General features: G+C 35.6%; 1 protein-coding gene across 6 annotated transcripts in view; it reads right to left on the bottom strand.

The window, feature by feature from the left end:
* Positions 1-689: 689 nt before the first annotated feature.
* FMR1 (fragile X messenger ribonucleoprotein 1) overlaps positions 690-21,296 on the bottom strand; it is a 33,856-nt gene continuing 13,249 nt past the window's right edge. Inside the window, exons 8-15 of one of the 6 annotated variants that reach the window (XM_075107030.1) lie at positions 17,061-17,231; positions 16,867-16,945; positions 14,079-14,188; positions 10,634-10,720; positions 7,386-7,581; positions 5,895-6,074; positions 4,441-4,523; positions 690-2,649 (exon numbers count right to left, since the gene is read on the bottom strand). In XM_075107030.1, coding sequence (XP_074963131.1) covers positions 2,488-2,649; positions 4,441-4,523; positions 5,895-6,074; positions 7,386-7,581; positions 10,634-10,720; positions 14,079-14,188; positions 16,867-16,945; positions 17,061-17,231 — 1,068 coding nt within the window. In that variant the 3' untranslated portion in view covers positions 690-2,487. The remainder of the gene's footprint in view (positions 2,650-4,440; positions 4,524-5,894; positions 6,075-7,385; positions 7,582-10,633; positions 10,721-14,078; positions 14,189-16,866; positions 16,946-17,060; positions 17,232-21,296) is intronic. The other 5 variants (XM_075107031.1, XM_075107028.1, XM_075107027.1 and 2 more) reach the window with 5 other exon arrangements.

Raw genomic sequence — 21,296 nt, 5'->3', positions numbered from 1 at the left:
CTTTCTATTTTCATAAGCATTTGTTAATTCATAGGATTTCAGCTTAGCCCTATTGGATTTAGATTTTGCCATCATTCACAAATACCTCTCACTCTTTTTAAAGAACTTTATTTTAAAAATAACTTTAATTCATTAGACCATACTTTATAAGTTACCAATAGGACGGACCTGAACTCAAGCATCAGACATTTGTTGCACTTTTAAGTTTCGTAACAACATGACTTTTCAAAATAAAATTGTACATTTAGATTCACAGTTTAATTTGTTGAAATTGAATAACATCTAAAACCACTGGTATTTGAATTGAAAGGGATACATGTTAAGCACACAAATACTGAAAAAGGTCATAACCCCAAAACGCACGTGAAAATGGAACGCGGCTAATTAGTCAGACTAGTTCAGTAACTTCACATTTAACCTAGTTAGCACCGTAGTGAACTCAACCACTGAACGTGAGAAATATAGCGCATGTAGTGCCACAGCTCAACAGGTACTGTACCATTTCATAATTAGATTGTGTCTTCTTGAGCCTTGTGCGCCATATTTTTGAAAACGGGTAATATTTATGAAGACTTCTAAAACATGTAAATAAACAATGGCTACAGTTAAAGTATAAACAAATACTTTCTCTACTTTTTTAAGTTGGGATTTTTAAAAGCAATCATTTATAAGGATTGCATCAACGTCGGTTAGCAGAGGAAGATCAAACTTTATTGAAACTGCTTGCATACAAAATATATTGCACTATAACCAAACAAATGTCAACATAAAATCCAATCTGTTGTAGCTAATATGTACAGAGAATATTGCCCAAGAGCAGTTACATTACAAGGTCAGTCTACCTTGGTTAATTATCTACAGTATTTTAAACCAAACAGCTTACAGATGATGTGTGCAAGGTACCAATTTCTGTTTTCAAATACTATACATTCCCAAAATAAATAACTAGAAATCAACATTAATGTTTGGCAATACTTTTTAAGACATTTTTATATTTGTTAAATCATGTGCAGTTCGTTGCCATTTTTAGTATGCTCACCTGTATGCAAGGAAAAAAAAAAAAAAGAATGAAAAAGCAAAGAAACAAAACTCACAAAAATACATCAGAGGCAAGGTCAAGTTTGTACAATTCTGTACATAAACAGTGGCTCTCCTTCTGGAGTAATCTGAATAAAAATGGATTAAAATGAAGCTCCTTATACAGTTTTGCCCAGTAAGTTTTGTGTGATCAGAAATAAAGGAAAGCACAGCTCCTCCCACCACTTCCCACCCTTCCCTGGTGTATGACTGTACTTTGGATCAAATTCTGTGACACCTTCAAATTGGCTGGTAATTGAGACTTTGTACCTCAAAGTATGATGAATTTTTGTTCTACCTCCAATCTCTCTGACTACTGTATCTGTACTTTCCAGGGCATTACACGTGGTGATTTTCTTCCTACCTCTCCTGAGACAATCCCCAAATTAAAATAAGCAATTCAAAAAATTTTGGGAGGATGAAAAACACTTTAAACTGGTCATCTGGCCAAACAGCAGGCACACATTACTAGCTTGTGAACACGTTACACTTGTTCCCTCAGTTACAATGAGTTTTTTTAGTCTTCCACAATGGAAAGGTTTTTTTTAATTATTTTTTTTTTTAAAAAAAAGCTTCTGTACTGCCTACAAAGAAAAAAATTACACCCCTTTTTCAATAACACTATTTGCCAAATTTTCAGTGCAAAATAAATTTCCTATTCTTATAACTGCCTAACTCAATGTTTATGTAAGGAAAAAATTATGGAAAGCATGCACTTGTCTATAAAGTACTAACGTCTGACAAGGATTGCTACATATATTTTACATTTAGTGTTACCAACTCATCTTCCCTGATTTCTGCATCCAAATATAATATTCCTACCTGCCAAGATATAAAAAAGGCACAGATCATACAACTTTTTTGCTAATGAAAATGACAATTGTTACATCACACATATTTCAAGGTCCACTAAAATATTGAAAAAGGTGGACCCGAATGTGAACTGACACAGGACATAAAACGACATAGCATTTCATGAGGAACTTGTAAGTTAGATTGAAAACAGAAGCCAATTTGATTACTGCAAACACTATTTATTCTGAAAATTGAAATTGAGCAGTGAATTTGACCCGATGTGTTAAAATGGTACAACTGAACAGAAAGTTTACCAATGCACAGCTCAGTATTTTTAAAACAAACAAAAAAAGAATCTTTCATTGTTTGAACTGCAATATGTACTTGAAAGCGATTTTCGGAAACTCTGATATTTTTATGCAAATATTTGAATAACTTCTTATTCTGAAAACAACTGCATACTGTTGATGTTAAAAAAGGCTAACAGAGAACATATGTTCATTTCATGCCCTGCGCCATCTTGCCTACTATTTGTCTTTGGCCTAACAAGTTTCTCTAACATGGAATAGGAATTACTGAAACAGTATAGGAAATATGACTTTAGAATTATGCAGTTTAGGGTACTCCATTCACCAGCGGCTGTTGACCATCTGCGCTGTCCGTTTTCTCTTTCTTCTGGTTACGTTCTTTACCCGTGCGCAGCCGACTACCTTCATTGGAGGTATTCTGTAATGTTTTAGTGTGGACACTCCTTTCATTATTGCAGTCAATTCTGATCTGGAACAAGTCAGAGTTATATAAAGCATTCTCTTCCTTTCCTCCACCCCTTATGCTTCGATACCTTAAGCAGCCTGGGAGGAGCACTATTTATTAAATAGTCAGAAGACACAAATAGTACCACACCCATATGGCTTTGTTAAATGAAACGGAGAGCATGCGAATTCTTTTCTGTTTAAAATCGCCACATATTTGTGACTTTGCAAAAAAGACCAAAACACACCACCTGTCTACCTAGCCTTGGAAGCTAAAAAAATTTTGTTCCAGTCTGTGCAAGAGAAAGTTGAAGAACTAATAGCAGATGGAACTTTGAAACATCATTTCGCTTTCAGTAATTCAACTCTCTGCTTGTTACGTACAAACGTTATTGAAAACAATTAACACATAAAAGCTGCCATGAAATTATACTAACACTCAAAAAAAAAAATCTACTCAGCCACCTTTTGAATCTGAAAAAAGTTTCATTCAATCCACCAAAAAGACTTCGGTGGCCTTTTAAAGTGGTCATAAAAGATTTCAAAAAAAGCATTTTGAAAGCAAAACTTTTATGCTTGTAAAGGGGGTAAGCCCTTATTCCCTGAAATATTACAAAATACTTTTACAAATTGATCAGTCAGGTTTCAAAGATATGCAAATACTTATTTTCATATAGAATATAATCTCATCCAAATCTCAGAGCAGTGGAAAAAAATCATGACTTGTTGATAATCGCCTTAATTTCTTTTTCAGCACCACAATTCTCCACTGTCTACTTCAACCTATAAGTTAATTGCTGATTAACTACAGAAGTAGTGTAGCCATTTTTTTTTTTTCATGTTACCTGTTTGCATTTCGGATGCGTTTTCAGGTACTACACCTTCAAGTTCAGCACTCCCACTTGGAAAACTACGCACTTGGTCACCTGTTCCATTTCCACACACCCTCCCCCCTTTCTTAAACAGACTTTCTAAAGCCAAACCAAGAGTATTCTCAGTCCCCATCAGAACCATGACTCCTGGTAACACCACACAGAAGGCCGCAGCTTGCAGCTGCTCATTACTTCTTTCTCCCAGCATAACTCAGTCTATGCAGTAAGAGATGGTAGAAGGTTTGCATGTTATCCCTTGAAGCAAGAACAGTTTCTATGTGGGGAAACTTGACATATAAACATAAATTATCAGCTTGAATAACTTTACACAACAGAACGTATTTGAAAAAATTGTAGAAATACCTTTATAAAATCCTATAAAATATTTAATGTTATAGAATATTTTAATTTAAGTTTTGAGCAGTTTCTTAATGTGAATTTTTAACTTACTTTCTAGATTGCATAGCCTTCAATCGCAAATGTTTAATTTAGTAGTGAAGGTAGTTTCTGAAGTTTAATCTTTCTTACTCTGAAGATTCTGGCTACAAACACACTATTTATAACACGCATTAAGATTCTCCTCGCTCAGGTATATAGGTGACAGACAACAATACACAACGCAGCAAGAAAGAAAAGCTAAAACCAAAAAGCTAGTAAGAACAAAGACTGAAACCAAGCTGGTTAGTAAATCCTTGGGACTCATGATGAGAGTTCTAACCAAAGGGAGAGCTAAGCTCACATTCTGAAGTTGCATCTTCACACAACTTGATGTATTGAGATTCCTGCATATATATTACACAATGACACAGACCTCTTGTAGATCTGATTAGGGAATAAGGAACCACAGGGCTACTGTGTCACTTGCAGCTTTGAAGACTCTAATGTCAGTATATGACACTTATGCAATTTTAAACAGCGCAGAGTTCCAATAAAAGAAAAGTTACCTCAAGAGATCCATCTGCTGTTCTCCCTTTTGCATCTCTTGAGTTACGCTGACGGTTATCTGTTCGTGACTGTTCATCATTTCCTGTAAGAAGAATTGATCAACTAAGTTGTTCAACAAGGACATAAGATCCTTTTACTTAAAATTTGTGTAAGCATAATGGGGTATTACTTCAAAATTTTCATTCTAATGGAACATTAAAACAAATATTCTTAATGACATATAAAAACAGTTCTCAAAATATGGGCCAAGGATCACTAAAGAAAATGTTCTCAAGTGTTAACTGAAGTAGACAAAACCAGTGTTTAAAGCCACCACAGTTTTTTACAAGACTGTCTACAGACTGAAGAAAACACACCTCTCAAAATGATTAATCATAGGAGAGAAGCACAGAGTCAACTTTAGGTTTAACACGTTCACATTTTTTCTAATGGTTTATGAGCTTTCAAAATTCCACATTACCTTTTTCAAACAAATCCTATTAAATTAAGCAATACCCATACTTTGATAAAAAAACCAAACCAACATTTCAAGAAATAAGTAGAGTTGTAGACAAGAAATATTGAAACAAAGAAAGATAATGTAATATATTATAAAATATATGTATTTAACTGATATAAGTTCTCCCATCTCACTTTTGCCTGGTCCTTTCCACTGAACACATAAATTACAGCCTTATATAATCCTGTTGCATGAAAATCAAACACAAGATGATGGGAATATGGATAGTTGAATGAGTAAGATTATAGAAGATTTTCCTCTATTGACAAACTAGAACTTGATTCCTTGACCTCCATATGTGATAGCACAGCCCACAAACTTAAGTCAAGCTGCATATTAGGAAAGCAAATAATTTAGAATGCCACCCCAATTTATTTATATAAGGAAGGGCTTTATATAATGTATGAAGAGACACTGGGATGGAGTGCCTCCTCAGCAATTCTACAGAAGACACAAGTGGTCTGATACACTGGAGGTCAGGGTTGCTAATCACAAGGACCTCAACAAGCTGAAGGAATGGGCTGACAGAAAGCTCATCAGCTTTAAAGATGAATCCCAAGCCGCACAGCTTCAACAGGATAACACCATGCAATAGCACAGGCTGTGGACTGACTGCATACGCAGCAGCTCCACGCAAAAGGAGTTGTCCAGGTGGACAGCTTGAGTAAGACATGAGTGTGCTCTTGCAAAAATGACAGCTGACTGACTAATGGGTTGTGTTAGTAGGAGTATCGCCAGCAAGTCAAAAGAAGGATTATTCCACTCTGCTCAACATTCAACACATCTGAAATAAAATATTCAATTTAAGAAACTGACAAAGTGGAAAGAATTCAGAAGAGGGCCACCAGGATGGCTAGGAGGCTGGAGCAGATGACAAAACAAGACACTGACAGAAGTGAGTTTGCTTAAGGATTCTGACACTGACCTCTTTTTCAAAATTAAGTCTACATTTACCTTTGAATCCTCCGCGACCCCTCCCTCCTTGCCCTCTTGCACCACCTCCACGTCTTCGCCCGTCACCCCTGCGAAGGTAGTTGTCTCGCTCCTCTTCTGCTGGGGCTGCTGACCAATCGCTAAGTTCATCTCTGTGATCAGATTCTGTTTCAGAAGCATTTGATGCTTCAGAATTAGTTCCTATCAAGAGGATAAAAAAATCCAAACATGCCAGTGTAGCTTAGCATGAAAATACTATAGTAGAATGAAAAAAGTATCTATTTTATTTTTTTTTTTAATAAACAGTTCTGGGATTTTTTTTTGCCTCCCAACCTCTACAACATACATAAGTCAGAAATATGTAGAATACACATTACTTCTTCAAAAAGTCAAGACAGACATAAAAAAAATTAGAAGTGTGTTTAAGGTTAAATAATTAAATGTGCCACATGTTTATAGTTACTTGGGTGTTACCAGCCTATCAATATATTGAATCTATTATGCAAATATGTAAGTCTAATAAAATGTAAGAAGTCCAATAGATTAGGCTTTCTTTCATATTTCTAAAACTGAAAGTTCTGAATATAACCTGTCCTGTCTCCCCTCACCACTGCAACTCTCCTCTAAGAAAAAAATATTCCATCATAAACCAGCCTGTAACACACACTACAAAAGCAGAGAACAAGGTCAGAATGCCAGAAAGGTAGCAAATCCAAAATAACTGGCTGTTACGATTTTTCCAGTTAACAGATCACCTTCACTGATAAAAGCTCATTCTTTTCTCCACCTTTTTTCCCTGCTATGACCCTGTTATTAGCCAGATGACCTCACATCGTCTAAAAATACTAAAAAAGGTTCAGCACAACAGCATTAATTTTGTATTACATAGAATGTAAGCTAAGACTGTCTTATCAAGCTCATACTACAGGCCTTTCAGTCAGGACAAACACCAGCTGTCCTACGTTGTGTACAGTGAAGTAATAGATTGCTTGAAGAAGCACAATCCTGAAAACTATTAGTTAATGAATTATACAAGGTTTTAAAGAGGAATACTATATTCTGGCGACTATGCTATTCTAGTAAAAACAAAGTTCAACTTAATATGAGGAAAATAGCTTTTCTGCTAATTGAGCTACACAGTATTTTCACTTACAAATATTTATACTAAGATAGCATCTTACAGGCTAAAATGAAAACTGAGGCTTTACTTTTAGGAATTGTTCAAAATACAGATAAAACAACAATCCTTGCCCTAAAGAGTTCATAATGTAGAAGATGTAAGCATCCTCTAAGAGACAGGAACTGCATGGAAATAAGTTTAGATTACATAAGCACTAGATTTTACTCCAGAATACTTTATAAAGCTTAACGCTCTAGATAATCTTCAAATATTAATACTCAATATTAACTGAATTTCTGTTGTAACAGCTCTTTCCAAGTCCAGTTTTTTTCAAGAAATCAGAAGACCAATAAGCCACTCTTAAAACTGTAAGTGTACTTCTAGTTACCTACCTGAAGCATAGCCTGGACCACGCCTGCTATGCCCTCTGTTTCTGTAAGGTCGACTACCGCGTCCAAGTCCTGGGCCATCATCAGTCATGTACCCTTTTTCCTTATCTGTACGATTTGGAGGTGGCCTAGAAGTAGCTCCAATCTGTCGAAGCTGCTCATCAATTTGCAGTCTTTCCAAACGCAGCTGGTCCACTTCCTACACAAACACAAGCATAGCAAGTCATATGTAACCACTATTTAATCATCTGAATGTACAGACATGCAGTTCTCAAAGGAAGAGCACTTAAGTATTGCAACTAATAATATATTTAATACTTAAATAGTAACTCTGCTTTGAGAATAATTTTTTTACTGAAAAAACCTTTCAGATATTCAAATCTTTATGTTACCAATACAACTCTCCCTGTGTCACAGTTGGCAAGTTTAGGATTGTTTAAAATAGATATATCAAAGAAAAAAAAGCACTCAGATCAACTGTTTCCAGGAGTTATAATTAATTCTACTTCAGCATTAAATTTATGAGATCTTTACCCTTAAGAAAGTTAAACCTTCTTTAACAAATTAACATTCCTTTATTTTTGAACACAGTAATATCATCCATTTATAGCATTCCAACAATGGCACCATTTTAACTTTTCATATTCCAACACAAGCTTCTTACACTGTTGCATGTAACAAATAAAGTTATTAAACAATTATGATGTAATAGTATTGTTTCATAAAAAGGGCTAGAGGTTACACGGCTGTTAAATTCTACTTAATTACCATTAATAATACCAGGGAAGTGAGGAAGCATAAAAGCATAGAGAGCAAAGTGCTGTAACTCAGGCATAGAAAGGCAGCCAGCACACAGAATACTTTCCACACGTAACTGCTAAGAGAGAAACACAATCAATAATTATTTACGCTGACACGTATTCAGAGAGTACTTTTGTCAGTTTGAGATGTTGTCTAGCTAACATAAACTGGCAGTCACTTTATTTTTATTTTCTCCTTAAGTCAGGGAGAAAGCTATTTATGAAATTTTCAGCATGACGTTGGAAGGGACCTCTGGACTCTGTCAAGATCCCTCAGCACTCAGGGATGCATCCCATCAGGTCCCGCTGACTTGTGTATATCCCTTCCCCCCACCCCCACCCCATGATGTTCCCATACTCAATCTTCCTTTAGGAAGGGTAAGTTTTCATTGCACCAGACTCTCCCATTTGTTTCAGGGTCCTGATATTCCTTAGGACAAATCTTATCAATAAAAAGCCAAAATAAAGATGACATTCAGTACCTGACCCTTTTCCTTTGTTACCGAGTTTCCTACTCCATTCAGCAGCAGGCCTGCATTTTCTGTAGTACTCCTTTTGCTGCCAATACACCTATAGAAGCCCTTCACACCCCTTGCCATATCCAACTCTAGATAGACTTTGGCTTTCCCAAACTCATCCCTGCACACTCAGATTGTCTCTTTATATTCCTCCTGGGTCACCTGTCTTTACTTCCACCCCTTGTGTGCTTCCTTTTTAGATTTTGATTTTGCCACAAGTTCTTTGTTCATCCATGCTGGCCTCCTGTCACTTTCATGTGACTGCCTGCATATCAAGGCAGACTATTCTTGAGCTTGGAGGTGATTCTTTAAATATCAGCCAGCTCCCCTGGACCCGTTTTCTTTCCAGGAATGCACCCCGTGGGGTTCTTCCACTCAGATCCCTGAACAAGCCAAAGTCCACCCTCAAGTCTGGAGGTGATTCTGGTATTAGTCTTTCTCCTCCCTCTCAGGAACGTGAAAGTTGACTATGTAACAGTCACTCCAGCCAAGTCTGCTTTCTTCTTTTATAGACAAATTCAGTACTTTGAATTGACATTGATGCCCTATTGTGTATCTTTCGCAAAAAGTTTCCTTACTAAACTTTGCCTGGAGGCACAGAAACACAGAAAAATCTTGAAGGAAGGAGTCAGTTCCAGTGCTTGTTAGTGAACAGGAGGACATTATTCTGAAACTGAACCATAAGGCAAGAGGCCACTAAGATGATAACATTTTGCATGTGTATGTTAAATAGGATGAGAAGGCCAACATCAAAACCTCCAAGATAAGAATCTATCCTCTGTTATACAGACTGATGAACATTCATGTGCCCTTCTGTTCAGAAAGGCTAGAACGACAGTACCAAGAGAAAGTGACTAATTGACAATGAACTGAAGAATCTTAAAAAAAAAAGCTGGGCTATTAAGCACTTCTCACTTACATGTCCATACCCATTTAAGTACTGACTCACATGCAAGTACCCATTTAAGGCAGCCAGATAAGTATAACTAGAAATATGTTCTGAAATAGTGAGCATGCATGAAAGGAGCTTGATTTTTAGTACTAGTTTTCATGCGGTCCTTCTCTGCCTCCACTACCTGAGATAAGCTGCAGAGCTGCTGTATCTCTGCTCCAAAACACTGAAAAATCCAAGTGCTCCACAAGCAGGATTAAAAGGTAGTTATTGAGTAGGCAAGTAAGGGAACAAAAGACATTTCTTCTAATGCCTCTGGTACCTGTACTGAGAAGTTTCTTTCAGCATTAGAAACTTTAGCACTCTAGAAGATTCAATGATAGCTCCTGCACAGACTGGACTGTATCAAAATATGAATGGTCTGGAGGTTTCAAAATAGATGCAAGAGTATATTTAAATTAAATGAACTCAGAGCAGTCCCTACCGTAAGCATCTGGCCCTCCCAAAGATTGAGCATCTGGCCATAACAACTGTAAGCAATAACATGGGATATTTTTTGTTTCCTATACAAAAGACAACAAGCACTGCAGGCTACTGGAGAAGTTACAGAGCCAAGAGGAAAACACAGCATATAAAGCTGAACTGCCTACAAGTATGAAATGTCAATTAACTACAGAAAAAGAAGTTTAGGGTTTTAGAATTAAATGCCACTGTATACGAGATCTCTGCATAGAACGCTGCTTGCTTTGCAGTTGCATGAGGAACTATTTTTTATATATAAAGAGTTGGCAGCATTTTTTGAGATAGATTTTTTTTTCCTTTGTATTCTAAAAAAATCTGTTTTCACCCCATCCTTCAGATAAACGATTCTTTTAATAAAACATTGCTTTTATAAGAAGCCTTTTTAGACTGAAAACCTGTTATAACAACAATTTTTCAGCAGCCTTTGGGGCCCAAACATATTTTGTTCATCAACTTATTGTTACCAGCTTAGGTATTGATAGAAAAATTTCAGTGGTAAAGCAGCATCATTTTCCTCACCTTTAAATAATTAAGATGATAGTCCAGAAGAACAGTTGCATTGGTGATGCTATCCTTGGTTCCCACAAACACAAATGGTACCATTCCCTAAAACACAATAACAGTAGTCCTATGGTTATTGATTAGGCATCAAACACTGAAGATAACCAAACATTACTGCAACACTTGAAAACAATTTTTACAATGGGGATAAGCATAAGTTAAAAAAATTGAGACAATAGTGTGTTTAAATTTTTATGTTGACTAGATAACGTAGACTAATTCCCTTTACGCAAAGAGCTTTTTTTACTTGTTCAGGAAAGTAACAGTCAACTCAAAACACTTAAGGTTTCCTCCCTTCAAAATTAATACCACCTTTGCTGATTACATCTACTCTCTCCTACAAGGTTCTTTTAGACTACATGTCAGAAAAGAAACCTTTCATCTTTTAAAAAAGTAAATCAAATCAACACCATGTCATAAAACAAAACTTTTGCTTCTTGACGATCTTTCAATTTGTAAAAGGCAAACAAAAAAATTCAAGAAATATAGTTAGTTCTTCAGGTAACAATTGCTAACTTTAATTTCTTTTACCTTTCAAGCATTTTGTTTAAGTGATTCAACAAATACCTGAAAAATGTAAAAAGCTAGAAATTCTAATGCCTGAAATTATGACACTTGGAGATAAAATATCTGAAGACTAACTTAGGCAGCAAAAGCAGGCTAAGAAATTTACCTAAAAGAGGCCTCCTGAGCACTGGAATCATGTAAACTTTAGCAGATACAAGGATAATTTCCACACCACAACTCCTGGCACTAAAATAGGCCTATGCAGCATTTCAGAGGCGTGATGGCAGCCCACACAGACCCAATGAGCTAGCTTTAAACTACTGGACTCGTGTAGCAGCTGCAGCCTCACCATGGCAGTATAAGCTTCACCATGGACTGCAGAAGTCAACCTCAAAGTCTTGTGAACACTCAGCTGCTGAAACCTAAGAGTTTGAGCTGCAGACAAAGAGCTTGGCTACACCTAATGAATTAATTTAAATTTTGTTTTGCTATCTCATCATGACATCTAAAGACACCTTTAATTTTCACTGTACACATACCCTTTACAGGGCTGCATACCGAAGGAGGATTTTTCTTCCATAAGTGAAGTGATTTGAGACACAGATGTCTTAAAAACCTATATGCACACAGCATGCTGAGGTACCCCAACAGTGGCAAGCCTATAATTTGTCTCTGCTTTTTGGTTTTGTGCAGTTTTGTTTGTTTTTTTCTTTTACATACAAAAAACTTTTGTTAGCTTGTACACATTTGCATTAAATAATAAGGAAAAAAATTACACAATCCTCTAATCCTAACAAACCTAAACACTAACACTAACTTTCATAAGCATTAGCAATCCTTCAGCCACAGGCATTGTTGACTGACATGTTTTATTATCTGGTTTCATAAATAACCTGATAGAGAAGCACAACATTTCTGCTAAACTGCCATTAGTTAGCAGTAGTATCGATTATTAAAAGACCATAAAACAACCGACTTAAAAAGGCATTTAAGGAAACAGCTTGTTGTTGCTTTTAGGAGAGGATTCTAGATACAGCAATGCCAACTACCAAGAATATGAGCTGGTAAAATGTCAAGCAATTTTAGCCATACAAAAGCATCCAAGTGCTTATTTATTGAACGTTATTTCTGTCTTCAAAGCAAAAGTACCAATCTTCAACTTAGTTTCAGTGGTGAATACTGAACAGACCTTATGTGCATAAGAAATACAGAGATAAAAATAATATATACCATTATAACAAAAAGTACCTATCTCATTTAAGAAGATGAAAAGCCTTAAGGTCCTATTATAAAAAATGGGAGTTATGAAATTACACCTGAAATTCATGGGCAGTATTCTACCATCTTAGTCATTAGAAAAAGAACTCAATGTTGTATTAAAATTTAAACCTCAACTGTTGTTCTTTACAAAAAGAAGGGCTGTAATATCCAGGTTTACACACGGGAAGAGGTTAATGCACATTTATTTCAGATATGAAATATAAACTTACAGGAACTAACTCTTACCTGCCAAGATTTGATCTCAGGTTTCTGTGTTGCTCCTGGTATGACACAACTAACACATGAAGCAGTGTAAGCAATGCCAGTGTTAGCAATGTCATTAACAGGTAAAACAGAGAAGTATGAATACAGAGCTTGGCAGGTAAAAAAACCTTGAGTTAACCTTTAAAAGCTGTATCCTGGATTGAAGAACATCAACAAATAGGCTTTTTCAAGCCAGAAGAAAAAAAGAAAACCTGACATACTAATTGCTGCAATGACTACTTGCTCTTTTACCCTTTTATTATTCTCTAGGCTGACACATTAAACACGCTGAAAGTTTTAGCCTGCAGCAATAATAGCACCCTCTTGCTTATTAAGGTAGTTCAAGGATTTTATGCTGCAAGAATTTATCTCTAGAAATATGACAGAGCAGTGAATCCTTTAAAGCTAAACATTGACTATTTTACCTTTTCAGGTACACGTAAAACTAGTAAAAAACTTATTTGTTTAGCCACCATTTACAGAAAGATGGAAACTGGATTGTGGGTCTTCAGTAATAGTTTTACAGTGATAATAGAGAAGATTAGTTACTACTCAAGCAAGAATGTAAGGGTTCCAGAAATGTATTTCATATCTTAAAGCAGCAAAGGTTCCTTACCTGGTACTTACTTAGATTTCCAGGTAAACTAAAGACAGTTCAGTTTTCTTTAAGCACATTTCACATTTGAAATTGCAGTGACTCTTTTAGCATGGAGATGGTAAAAGCTTCATATCTGAAGCTTTCCTTGCAAACCTGCAACCTTTCCCATCACAGCCTCACATAAAAGCTCCTCAAATTACCAAGTTCAAGTATTCATTAAGGCTCTTTACAAGGCTGATAGCCTTACTGTGCAAAGGTGGAGCATCACACTGTTCATGCTTGTTTTTTCTTTAGGTTACAAATTACAGGCTATTGTGAATATAGGTAATATTAAGAAAAAAAAGGAGGAGAGGTTTATACATAAAGCACAGGCTTTTCATTACAATATCAGAAACTACTAATAAAAATTTAAATCAGGTAAAACCCTAAGAGATCAAACTCAAAGTAAATTAATGAATGAAATCAGTAAGTTTCACATATACTGGTTAGCAAGTGCTGGGAAACAGTGTCACTGCTTCTAACAGGAATGAAGTTAAATCTCTAAGAAGGTGCATCACCAAAAAATTTCACAGACCATTTTTCAAACACAGATAAGCCAAATTTGCATAAAGATGCCCCTCAGCATTAATAGCGAAATAGATCCCATCAGAAAAACACACAATCAAAATTTTATCTCACCCCTATGAAGATACAAAGGAAGAATTCATTTTAGTACCATGTAGAACATAACCACCAATTAACACACAGAGAAAATCACATTAACTGAAAACATACCTCTTCTTGTGGAATATTTTTATCATTTTCAGCCTCAATTCTGACTCTTACAACACCAGATTTGTCCACTATCTCCTGAATCAGTTTTCCATTTTTTCCTATTACTTTTCCTACAGAAAGAACATACAGAACATTCCACCTTTAGGGTTTTTCTCCGAACCTAATAATATTACTACACTCTAATTAAACAAGACTATTTAGTACCAGCGCAAGAACTTGTCAAAAATTACTAAATACCCCACAACAAAGATTGAGTTAATGAGCCGTGAATTAGAATGTCTAAGCAAGCTTGGGGCGTTAACTTTGGTAATGTTCCAAAGCAAACACTGCAGCATATAGGAAGATACTTTATTATGAAAGGTTGTTACTGGGTACACTTTCTTTCTTTTTTAAAGCTCCTGTAAGAGAACAGAGGAAATTCCATCACAAATGCCTTACCTTTGTATGAAATTATTTGAAATTACACATTTCAATTACAGAAATATTCAGTACCTTGCATGCTTATTTGGCTTTGCTTTGGTAGGTTTAAAATAACCTACATTTGTGATTTACAAATAAAGATGGCTGGTTACATTAAAAAAAACCAAAACAAAACCAAAACCCCCTTTTATAATGCCCTAACATTTGCTGTAACTACCTTTTAGGTAGAGAACAAAGCAAAACTCTCAGTTCATTCACAAAAAAATTTTAGTTGATAAACTTTTCTGATACTACTGAAGGTACTGTTTGAGCCAGATGTAAGATTCTCTTCTCTGAAACTGAGCTTTTCAAGAGATACTTGAAAACAGTTTAATTCACTAAAAAGTCAAAGATAAAAATGGAAATAAATGATACTCTAATGCCAGTAATGCATACATTTATCTTAGGAACCAGACATTCTAATTTGAGACAATGAAAACAAACTTTAGCTCTCTCCAACATAAGCAAAATAACTTGTCTGAAAACTGATAGGAAAACTAAGCTGCTTGGGAGGTAATAAGGAAAGGCCATTATCCTCCAATCATAGCATTAAAAAAAACTTAAAAGAGTGATGTAAGAGATGTTTTTTGCATGTAACAATTTTTTTTTTTGAACTGCTGGAAAACTTGCAACATAACATTTTTCACAGGCACATCACTGAAATAAAGGCAAAAAATACCAAGTGCGTGCAGCTATTGTTTTGCTGATACAATTAATCCACGAAGAACAAATTAAAACCCACCTTTAATCACATGGGACATTGTTCCTATTGTTCAAAGCTAAATAAATTTTCATTTTTGTGTTTCAGTTTTTCTACCATTAAATTTTAAATCCTACATATTTGTAGAAAACTTGACAAAAGATGGCCATTAAGTTCTTCCTGGATGACAAAGGCTACTCTGAGAGTCAAAACCTTCTTCCGAGTACTTTATTCCATTACACATCACTGGCAAATGTAACAGCAGCTTACTAATAAAAGTAAAAAAAGCCTTGGTAGTGATTTAAAGAAGTAAACCAAAAAGAAAAAAAGCAAACTACCCTGGTTGTCCCAGTGAAAGAAATACGCCATTTTAAATATTTGCTTTTAGTTAGAATTCAGCAAAATACTTAATCTTTAAAAATAATTAAGGACTATATGCATGTATTTTTAAATTATGTTTCAAGTTACAAATTTCCATTCACCCTTTAAAAAAAAGCATCATCTTGAGTGTTTGTTTTGTTGTTGTTTTGGTTTTCTTTGGTTTGAAATTTTTTGAGGAATAATTAAGTAGAAAAATCTAGATATTTGCATTTTCTTTAGATAAAACCCTTCAGCATATCAATAACGTAGTAAAACGAGAAAAGCCTTGTGCCTTTTTAAAGCAAATTATTTAGTTTTCTGGCAAATTATTAGAAATTTTAAGAAGTTATCGAACATCGCTTATTTTGGATATAACATAAGGTTCACCAATTTTATATTATAAAGGATTCAGGCCAAGAAACAGAGTAGAAATTTAAAAATGCCAAAACAGAAATAATTGCACAGTTCTAAACAGAAAATAGAAACAAAGAAATTAAAACCTCAAGTTCAAATAATGACAGCTTATCATTTTCACTTATCAGCAGTAGAATCAGGAGGGAGTGGTAAGGGAAAACTACTGTTTTTACATCAGTTCTGGAGCTGAGGTGCCACATTTGTAAGTACTTGTCCAATACAGAATTTTTCGCTGCTTCTACACCAGCTTTCATATATTACTTGACAACCTATGAAAGTATTTGCTTTTAGAGGTATCTTATACCGTACAGTATTTTCCCTGTTCATTTCTTATCTACTGAATTTAGCCATGTATTTTTGTGTTGCTTTGCAGCATCAAAAGCTCACTGAGAGATTCACACACGGGCTGCATGCCTTCTAGAGGACTTTCTTCAGGGTGTTCAATGAGGGAAATCTATTAGATTGTCTTTGGGGTACTTTCTTGACCATTAGGTACCTTAACTAGGCCTTCAGTTCATCCCACAGTGCTGCTTCTAAACAAACTGTATTTCAGATGTGAAAGGACAGAAGCTATTTTACTTTGTACATCAGCACACTGCTTCTAGTTTAAGATATCCCTGAACTGCAAACCAGGATGTAATCACGTTATTAAGGTAAACACGTCTAAAAATTCTGCATAGAGCTGGAAAAACAAAACAAAAAGAAGCCCCAAACCCCCAAAGTTTGTACCATCTAGAACCCTTTCACAAAGAGAATTTCTTCAAGCTTTTACCCTGCTGCCCTTCTAAAAGTAAAAAGTTCTCAGAAGGCATTTTTCTGTACTATCTTCACAGTTAGCCTCCAGAATTGACATACCTACTAAATTTCTTGGGACTTGTATGACATCTTCAGCAAATTCAAGGTAACTTCTTGCCTTTTTCACTGCATCTTGATCCTAAAATAGATAGATGTATGAGAGAAACGAGATCCATCTTCCCAATGGAGTTTTGGTTTGTTGGTTGTGGTTGTTTTGGTTTTTTTTTTTTGAAAGGCTAGAGAAGGGAACTTACCTCTCCATAAATATGGAATGTGCAAGTATCTTCATCAAGGTCAATAGCAGTCACTCCAGGGACTTTTCTGGCTTGCTGAATATTAGCACCGTGAGTGCCAATGGCCAAACCCATTAGGTCTTCACGTACAACAAACTGTTCATGAAATCGTGATGCAAGTTGTCTAGAACTCTGAAGACAAAAAATATGCTAGCTTACTTTGATTTTTAGTACACCAGAGAGAGAAATCAACAGAAATTTAGACCTGATTCTTTAATTGGGTACTTAGCCTACTTTTTATTTTAATCAATCCTTTTAATTCACTTACATTCACTTCAAAAACACTGAAGTGTCTTCTTCAGAAGACCTAATTTGCCTTTTAAGTATTAATGTGAAGGCTAGCCCCTAGTTCTGTTGATACCTCTGTATTTTTAATTACCAAGAATATCTACAGCTTTCAAGTGTTACCACAAGGTTAAGACAGCATGTTAGTATGATGGTAAAGTAGGAGTTCTGTTGATTATTAAACCAAACCTGATGATCTCTGAGGAAAAACCTACACCCATCTCAACAGGTAGGGGCAACAGCCATAACTCAATCACTGGACACAAAAATGATATAGAGAACAGTAACTATGGGTATCTACTGCATTTAAAAAATAAAATGAAGAATCCGTGCCTATGCAAGACAACACAAAATTAAGGTGTAACTGCAATATATTGCTTTAATTCAGAAAACAAGTATGTTACGAATTTCATCCAGGAATCACATTTCTACAAAGACAGAAGGGTCAGCCTGAGAACTTGAGATTGTCACATGCTGTCAAGACAAAATTCATTGCTTCAGCAGGGCAGTAACAATGACTAAAGACCATACTACTAAAACAACTTTTGATCACGTTTGAGGCTCAGTAACTCTTTAATTCAACACCTGGTTACTCTTTTGCAACTCTCATCACCTTTGCACACAACTGCTATGGTGCAGCAAAACAATACAAAGTGGCTTACAGATTCTTAACGAGGATTTCCTGTACGATGTAAGAAACCAAGAAAGAAAAAGAAAAAACTGGATAAAACTAACGAACTTTTGAATGTACAAGAGGATTCAACATAACTGAAAAAGTATCACTAGAAACCCGGATAAAACTTGCAAAAAATATACAAAAGGGGAAAAAAACCAAACTAATAGATAGTTCCAATGACCATAGTAAACAATTTCCTAAAGCAGCCCTGAGCTTCCAAGAGAATCATGCTCGCAAGCTCTGATTTGATGCACAGGAATGCATATACATGTCCATATGTAAAACAGTTTCAATATCTCCTTAATTGTATAAAGCTTCCACCACACAGCAAGCATGTGGAAGAGAGCTGGGAAGAGGGAAGCTTTTGAGAAATATCTCATAGCACGCTGGAGTTGGACAGTGCTGAAAATACTCAAACATGCAGGAAACCTAGATTTTGTCAACACCCATAAAATCGTACTTCGGTATGAACAGTCTGTTAATCCCAGGTGTCTTAGATTATTAGCACAAACAGACCTCAGGAGTGCAAGGAAAGACACCTGGGAAATGCTGAATTGCATGCAGTTCAGAACCTGTCAAGCAAGTGGGGGGAAAAAGATAAGTGGAGGCATTTTTTTCAATAACAGAACAACATGTTTAAAAAGACTAGAACAATGACAGGTAAATTTCTCCTACACAGCCTCTTCATACTTTCAAAAAACAGTTTTCTTATAGGATGCTTGTGCTATATGAAGCAGGAAGATTGCTAATTTTGGTCACCATGAGGACTAGAAGAAACACAATGGAATGAAATCAGTAAGATAAACAAACGGAACAAAATATATATTGTTTATGATAAAGTTGTCGGATATTTTAAGGAAGTCATAGTACTTCAATCTACAGAGAAGAGCAAATATAAAAAGCATTAAAAAGTAATTATTTACCATAGCGAGTAAAATTCCTACATAAAAATGTGGACACTATCTACCAGCATCTGAGCATAACAGAACACAGGAAAGTAACAATAGTTTAATGCATCAAGGGAATATGGAGAGTTTACAGCTGTGATAATCTGTTAAGTAAAGTTGAAAGTCTGTTTTGCAAGGAAAAAAAGATAAAGCTAAAATATTATATTTCCAGAGCCAAGATACATAATTCTATACATGTTTCTGTATCACAATCAAAGCTGTAACTACTGTGAAGACATATACTAGCCTATGTTAAATTAGTTTAACCACAGCAACATGAGACCCTAGAGAGGTCAAGAAAATGTCAAGAAAGCACCCACAGGAAGCCCTACTCTGTCCCAGCTAAACTGCTCTCATCTGACCTGCTCCTGCTTAAAGATGTTAAATATCCTGTGCTAAATCCCTGTCACAGAGAATGGGCTACAGTAGATAGTGGTATAAGTATCAACGCATCATGAAAGTGCCATGAAATACTTCAGATACTCAGGGAGCTTTATCAAGCATTTTATTAACTAGTTTATAGACAACTCAGAAAGCAGACATTATTTTAAATGCCCACAGATCTACAGTGCAACAGATAATCCAAATGCTGATTTACTAATAGACCACCACATAAGAGTAGAGAACAGAATGATCAAATTAACGATCAGTTGTTAACACAACTATCTACAATACGAAAAAGATGAAGCTACATCACCACTGGGAACCTTGGCTATGACAGTCACACTGTAGATATATTGCTTGTACTACAATATCATTCGTTTTTCTGTAAATTATTACAAGATTATTTTAAACATAATCCTGTATTCTACTTCTCTCCAATAAATTAGTAAGAAACAGCTATGCAAATAATGTATTAATACCTACTTAGAGGCCATGACTGAATTGCATTTAGATAGAATAAAACAACAAACCGGAATGCAGAAGTACACTTGTAAATTCAGGCTTTTTAGTATTTCAAAATAACGACTAAGCTACACCTACAGGGAAAGAACGCAAACAAATAATTGGTTATTTTACTTGATGCTCTAAAAGCCATGCTTGAGAAGTAGAGCCCTGCAAGTCAAGAAGCTAATATACAGAAAAGAAAGAAGGTACAAGATACAAAGAAACAAAGAAAAGAAGCTGGTCTAGTGATTATAGCTCTGAAATCAAGAAAGGTAAAATTGCTAGAAGAAAAAAGTTGCAGACATTTAAAGTTCAGAGTATAAGACACTGAAAAGTTTATTTGATGGAAACAATGAACTATTAATAACGCAGTAAAGCCCACAGTGTTCACTAAATATTTCTTCTGCAGATGGACATGTGCAGTCTGTTTGTATGCCAGTGTCTCAGAAATCATGAGTATGATTATTACTGTCTGAAGCTTTTCTTCTCAGGTTTGGTTAAATTTGATTTTATATTTATTGTAAGTACAGTTGACACAGATGCCAACATGAAAAATACCAAACAACTGTTGTCATGCAAATTATAACCGTATATATTTGTCTCACAACAATCTTCACTTAAGTACTGCTCACGAAAGTAAAGCCCAATAATGGTTTTCTAGTGAGAAGCAAATCCAAGTTCTCAAGTCATTTACAGCAGCCAAAAGGTTCAGCCTCACAACAACAGCAATGATCCAATGTTCGTTTGGGAAAGGAATCAATGACAACAGCTGTTGGTGCATGCATTTGTGGGGGCATGTAAAGAGAATTAGCTCTAAAGAGGCTGTTGTTCTTCCCACCTCCAAAATAATACTTTGCACTTCAGGAGGTAAACTGCCCACACAATTGTCAGTTCTGAAGGAAGACAGAGAATAATGGATTACTGAAGAGCTACAGTGGGGTGCTCAAGAAGGAATACCAGTGAGAAGAAACTGGTTCTTTCTTGGTCTTGAGAAAAATCAAGACCCCAAACAAACTTGGATTACAGCCCTGAAATACAGAAATCAAGAGACTAAAAAGAGAACAACAGGAGAGAACTTCTTGTATCTGGTAGGCTACTCAGTGTTACAAGAGGCCTGAACTGCTACACTACATCTCACTTCACACTAAAACGAAATAGATGCAAACCTTGGAGTGTGGAGGAATGAAACCTGGCTCTAAAGTAACAGAGCTGGTATACACCCATGTAAAACTGAATTACAATAGTTCAAGTGGTACTTTCTAGTTCTTAACAGTGAAGCTAAAAAGACGTTTTCAGAAATGTTGCTTTTTTTTGATTTGTAGATAGGAGAAAAGTCATGAAGAAGTGTTAATTCTACTGTATAAAGATCCCCTTATTTCCTAGCCTACTCTTTCTTTTCCT

The sequence above is a fragment of the Phalacrocorax aristotelis genome, chromosome 11 (genome assembly GCF_949628215.1).
Source record: "Phalacrocorax aristotelis chromosome 11, bGulAri2.1, whole genome shotgun sequence".
Lineage (NCBI taxonomy): Eukaryota > Metazoa > Chordata > Aves > Suliformes > Phalacrocoracidae > Phalacrocorax > Phalacrocorax aristotelis.
This window is presented reverse-complemented; position numbering and strand designations above follow the sequence as displayed.